General features: G+C 40.3%; 1 protein-coding gene across 1 annotated transcript; it reads right to left on the bottom strand.

The window, feature by feature from the left end:
- Window positions 1-5,839: 5,839 nt before the first annotated feature.
- Window positions 5,840-6,367, bottom strand: LOC141649739 (uncharacterized). Its single transcript, XM_074458419.1, has one exon. It carries the CDS (start codon window positions 6,365-6,367, stop codon window positions 5,840-5,842), a length of 528 nt encoding a protein of 175 aa, XP_074314520.1.

A 6,367-nucleotide genomic window follows, 5' to 3' on the forward strand; every position in this document is an offset into this window, starting at 1 on the left:
GTGTCCTCAGCTGCGAGCTGGCAGATCGGCTACGGTCGATATAAAGTCTACCGGGGATCGGTATGGCTGGGTTGTACGGGTTATGAGTTGCGCTGAGATGGTGGTGGTGATGGAGGAGCATGCATATCATACATATTTGTTGCATTGTATTACCCTACTCAACCTCGTGGTTGACCCTGTGTATTCGTGAACACCTGCGGTGAACCTTTTAATGGGGAGCAGATTGACAGGTACCTCAGAGACTGATAGGAGCTGGATGGGAAGAGAGCTTGGATTGCCTGACTTAGTGTCTAGTCCACCTCGTTTAATCATGTTTAGTTATCCACCTTGTTTTACAAGTTTTATTTCCGCTAAAAGTTTGTAAATTGTTTTGCTACAGTTTTAGTTTGTACGGTTTTGTAAACAGTATTCACTTAAAGTATAATTAAAGTACCTTGGATTGTTATGTCTTTATATTCACTACCTCGGGAAACCGAGATGGTAACAGTCCGGTTTATTAGGGAATGTCTTGCTAAAGGCTCCTTTGTATTCTAATGAAGATTGTTTATGATAACAATATTGGCAATTATAATGGGATAACCCTTTGATGATTCACATGATATGCGTTGATTTAAAAGATAGTCGTTATAGTTACGTTTAATTGAGCCTACGAGTTGCCTAATTATTCAAATCGTGCAAATCAGGGAAGTTGTTCAAGTTGCTAATCTTTTATCATAGATAATGTTCTACAAAGTATATGATGGCAAATGTATATGTTTAAGCTATTTATGCGATATCTTTTGTTTTGCTGAAAATGAATTATACTAAGTTGCTGGACACAATTGAATGGTATGGTTGCAAAAATGTTAAGCACATGTGTGATATGGAAGTACTACGTATTAATTAAGATTGTGTTGTGCTATTGATTCCCATAATATGGAGCTTAAGTTATACTACGATATACCGTGTGGACTTTGGCCTTGAGTTGAGCCTTATTTCATTTGGATTTTCATATATTGATTTTTGGTTCATATTGTATTCAAATTGTCTAATCCTTGACCTGACTCGTGGGTGAGTAGCTTAGAGTTTTACTCTAGGTGTTGAGCACAGTTCTTTAAACCTTTGACAATATCGATATTGAAAACTTGTTATATGACTTTCGCACACTTAAACCTCGTGAATGAATCCTTTATCTTAACACCCTTCTACGGTATCACCCTTGCGTCCAAATTTGTTTAGCTTTCAACTCTGTAGGATGGATCCCTACAATGTATCACCGCGAGACTGCTACATGTCACTTGATGCTGACTTCAATGAGCATTGTGAGAAATTTTGTGCTGCCATGGACAAGTATGGCCATAATGGACATCCTGAGTACTTAACTAATACTCAGTTAAGAGCGTATACCCTTATCGATACTATCCCTGACTCTGGCATACTAAAGGACAGCAAACACTTCTATATGAGAGAGTTGTCCACCCATTGCATAAGGTTATGCCGTGACCTCAATTACTGCGGCGGGGCCAGTTACCCACCCGAACATACCTTTGACTTTATATCAGGCGACCTGAGATACGAATTTTATGCTAATATATCTGATGCCGAAAGTACGATTGAACCACCCAAACCAGACTTTGGGGAAGAGGTGAACCAGGAAGGGAATGACATAGAAGTCACAGGGGATGGAATGTAGAACCTAAGGACTGTTAGGCTAGATCTAGTAACACCATGATCGGTCTGTTATGAAACCGTGTAAACCTTTGGCTCCGTTCTTGCTGTTCTTTTAGTTTGATGTTGTGTTTTTAAGTTAAGCATGAGTTAAGTAATAAGTGTTACTTGTTGACAATCATTTAATTCCATAATAAAACCTTGTTTTCGACTTTAATGTTAATGCGCAATCTCTTATCATGTGTTTTTTTTTCTATTACATGTTGTTGACAGTGATTTTGTTGCATATGTATATGAAAGTTGAAAAGAGGTTACGAGGACGTAACCATGTTTTTAGTTGGGTAGGATTGTAAAATCTTAATGTTTATGTTGCACTTGTTTGTAGATTGTGGTTTTGATCAAGTTGATGTTTCGTTGTGCGGTACCTATGCAAATGAGTTCTATATGTTTTGTTCCTACTTCTGTTAGTTTGTTGACGTGTAAGAGAAGAGTGTAGTTGGTTGATGTGTAAGAGGAGAGTGTAGTTAAACTACTGGTATTGAGTTATGAGTTATGGGGCCTTTGAGCCGAGTTATGTTTACGGTCTAGTGTGACCACGGTTACTGAGTTATTTGAGTTTGAGATCGAAATTGAGATGGAAATATTGTTTCGCGGTTTTATCCGCCAGTTCACTCACCCCTTGTCCTTGTCTTAAGTTGTTATACATTTGTGTTCTCAGGTAGTTATTAGTTGTAGTTAGTTGGGTTAAGTGAAGATGAGTTAAACTTCGGGACGAAGTTTATTTTTAGGAGGGTAGAATGTAACATTTCGTGTCTGTTATGTTTAATTGATGTGTCAAAAGTGTGTGTTAACTGTGTTAGAAATGTGTGACGTCCGTATGTACGATATACAATGCCCCTTCTGATGTTTGAGTACGGGAGCGAACTTCGGGACGAAGTTCATTTTAAAGGGGAAAGACTGTAATACCCCGTATTTTACATAATCGAGTAAACGGATATTATTATATATTAGTTATTATACATTTTATATTGGTTGCATCGTAATGTCGTGAATGTTATTAAGTCGGGTTTACATCGTTATGTTGAGTCGGGCTACATCACATTTTGTCTTTTGGGTCAAGAATCGTATCACCCATTTACCCATCTACATTTACTGATTACCATACCCGTTTAACCCATTTGCCTTACCCGGAACATGTAACCACCATTTACCCTAAACCTAATTTAAGAGTCGCTCTCCCTCTCCCCTGTTTTCGACGCACACCAACACACACACACACGATCAAAGGAAGAACAATTGTCGAGCCTTTCAATTGATTGAAGATTTCTCATCGATTTCAACCTAATTCGATTTCCCTGTTTGTAAGTCGATTTCATTCCATTGTTTATACTGTTTTAAATTTGTCTTGTTCGAAAAGTTTGAAAAGAGAGTCCTGTTTATTTTATGTCTAGTTTATGCATATAAAATCTCGTAGTCAAATTCTTTATGGTTTGTCCTAGGTGATTTAATTATGAACATGTCGCTGAAAAGTCCGCGAATCTGATTTGGTTGTGGAAAATGATTTGAAACCTTAATTTTTATGTCGATTCAGTTATGGGGCTTCTTCATACATCATATTTGTATAGTCTAGATGGTAATAGGATTTGGAATTTCTGAAAAATGATGTTTTAAACTCATTTTATGAATCAATACTTTTTATGCGACGGTTTCTGTCAGCTTTTGGAAATCAGTCTGAAAACCCTTGATAAGTTTGGAATTTGAGAAAAGCACGTTAGATATAATTTGTAGCTAAGACTCATGGGGTTCCAATACATTTGGCCTTGAATCAATTTGATTTTTCTGGAATTAGTTATGTATTTTATTCTGAGTCTGTCATGTGCTGGAAAATCAGGAAAAGTCGTGTTTGTTCTTTAAGTTGATATTCCTATTAAGTGATGATGAGTCTAGGTTGTGTGCATGATTATTTGATTGAGTAGGTGGTAATTATACATAGTTATGTTATGTAGGTGATGGATATGTGAAGGATTATAATTGATTGCTTGTGTGAGCTCGGATTGCGAAAAGGTGGGGAAATACACTTGGCTTATTATCGTTGTTGTTGAGTCGTGTTGACTTGTTTGTGTTTCATATGCCCAAACTGTGAGCGTTGACTTGATTCGTGGTTGTTGATTTATATTATGATTCATATACTGGAATGTGATTGACTGAATTGATCGTATTGAGTATGTTATCACAACATTTGGTAACCGGCATGATTTTATGGTTGATCAGTTCAATGATATACATATTGTGTTGCATTAATTTCTTTTGAGCATTCATATGCATTGGAGATGGAGGATGTTGTGGTGATGTGGTGTGGTGATGATGATGTTGTGATAAGGCCCAGGCGGGTTCTGCAGGACTTGCCCTGGTGTCCTCAGCTGCGAGCTGGCAGATCGGCTACGGTCGATATAAAGTCTACCGGGGATCGGTATGGCTGGGTTGTACGGGTTATGAGTTGCGCTGAGATGGTGGTGGTGATGGAGGAGCATGCATATCATACATATTTGTTGCATTGTATTACCCTACTCAACCTCGTGGTTGACCCTGTGTATTCGTGAACACCTGCGGTGAACCTTTTAATGGGGAGCAGATTGACAGGTACCTCAGAGACTGATAGGAGCTGGATGGGAAGAGAGTTTGGATTGCCTGACTTAGTGTCTAGTCCACCTCGTTTAATCATGTTTAGTTATCCACCTTGTTTTACAAGTTTTATTTCCGCTAAAAGTTTGTAAATTGTTTTGCTACAGTTTTAGTTTGTACGGTTTTGTAAACAGTATTCACTTAAAGTATAATTAAAGTACCTTGGATTTTTATGTCTTTATATTCACTACCTCGGGAAACCGAGATGGTAACAGTCCGGTTTATTAGGGAATGTCTTGCTAAAGGCTCCTTTGTAAATCGGGGTGTTACAAAGTGAGTCGGGGGTAAGTATATTAATGCATTGTATACATTCCCCTCATTCCTACCCCGGTAAAGAGAGCTTCCGTCTCCCTAGCTAACCCAATGGCCGATAAGGACGGATGATGAAGAAACTTAGTGGGGGGTTAGGGGACGATTTTTAAATAGAATAAACTTACCCTTTTGAGTTTGGGTGGCGAATTTCACCGTCGGAAAATCTGGATCGGGGTTGGTGTCGTTGGCGGCTCGAGCAATTAACTCCGCTTGGTCCCTTGCAACATCAGCCCGTGTTCTTTTTCCCGCCATTGTGAAGATTAGGGGGAGTTTAGTGAAGGTAGGTTGAGGATTGGTTGAGATTTGAGGGAGTTGGGGTGTATTTTGATAAGAAATGGAAGAGGAATGAAGGAGGAATGTATGAAAAAATGGTCGAAGTGAAGGAGGAAAAAGGGGATTCGTGGTTTTAATTTGGGTATGTTGGGTGAGTTTTGCCGGTATGCGAACCGGCAGCCGGTCTGCCGGCTGAGCACACCCCCAATTTTCCTAATTTTGCGAATTTCCTCCAAAAATTTTTGTTCTTGCTACCGGTGGACCAACCGGCTACCGGTCCACCGGTAGAACACTCTCCTCGTTTTCAACTTTTCTTTGACAGGTGTGTCCTGCCGGTGAGTCGGCTGCCGGCCTACCGGCAGAACACTACTCCACTCATTAACTCAACTTCTTCAACTTCTCCAGGTGTGTCAAGCCGGTGGGCCGGCTGCCGGCAGAACACACTCCCTGCAGCAATTCTTCCAGTTTTCAGCTATATTATGTGTTCCCTGCCGGTGAGCCGGCTGCCGGCCTACCGGCAAAACACAACACTCTTCAAATTTTCTTCAAAATAATTTGGTCTCGGTGCCGGTAGTGGCACCGGCTGCCGGTTTACCGGCAGAACACCACATTCAGCTCTTTTTCACTTGTTTTCTTTCAACTTGTTCACTTTTCATTAACTCGGGATTCGAGAATTTTTTCGTTGACCTCGGGACTCGTGTTTTCCACAATTACGCCGACGCATCATGTCGGGATTTTTGGTCAAACGAAAATATGACTCGTGTTCTTCATAAGTGACCTCCGTCACCAATCCAAAGTTGACAAAATATGGTTCCAAAGCTCTCATTGTCTACTTAAAATGCATGCTATATACAAATTCCATAGGTTGCCTCCCATGTAGCGCCCTTGTTTTATGTCGTAGGCTCGACGAAGTCATGAATCACAATCAATTATGGGGAAGGTAGGTATCGATGGGGCTTACATTCTTCATGATAGGGGTTCCGACAATGTAATGCTTGAGCCTTTGCCCGTTTACCTTGAAAGCTTGGTCTCCATCGGATATTTCAATCGCTCCATGGGGAAAAACCCGGACCACCGTGAAAGGTCCCGACCATTTTGACTTGAGCTTTCCCGAAAATAACTTGAACCGTGAGTTAAAGAGGAGAACCAAGTCTCCCACCTTGAATTCCCTTCTCAAAATAGCCTTGTCATGGAACTTCTTAGTCTTCTCCTTGTAAATCCTTGAACTCTCATAAGCATCGAGGCGAAATTCCTCCAACTCATTCATGTCAAGAAGCCTTTTCTCTCCCGCTTTCTTCATGTCAAAATTCAAGAATTTTACCGCCCAAAAGGCACGGTGCTCCAATTCAACGGGGAGATGACAAGGCTTACCGTAAACCAACCTAAAAGGCGAAGTGCCAATAGGAGTTTTGAAGGCGGTACGGTACGCCCATAGAGCATCATCTAACTTCAT

Source organism: Silene latifolia, chromosome 3, assembly GCF_048544455.1.
Source record: "Silene latifolia isolate original U9 population chromosome 3, ASM4854445v1, whole genome shotgun sequence".
NCBI classification, from domain to species: domain Eukaryota; kingdom Viridiplantae; phylum Streptophyta; class Magnoliopsida; order Caryophyllales; family Caryophyllaceae; genus Silene; species Silene latifolia.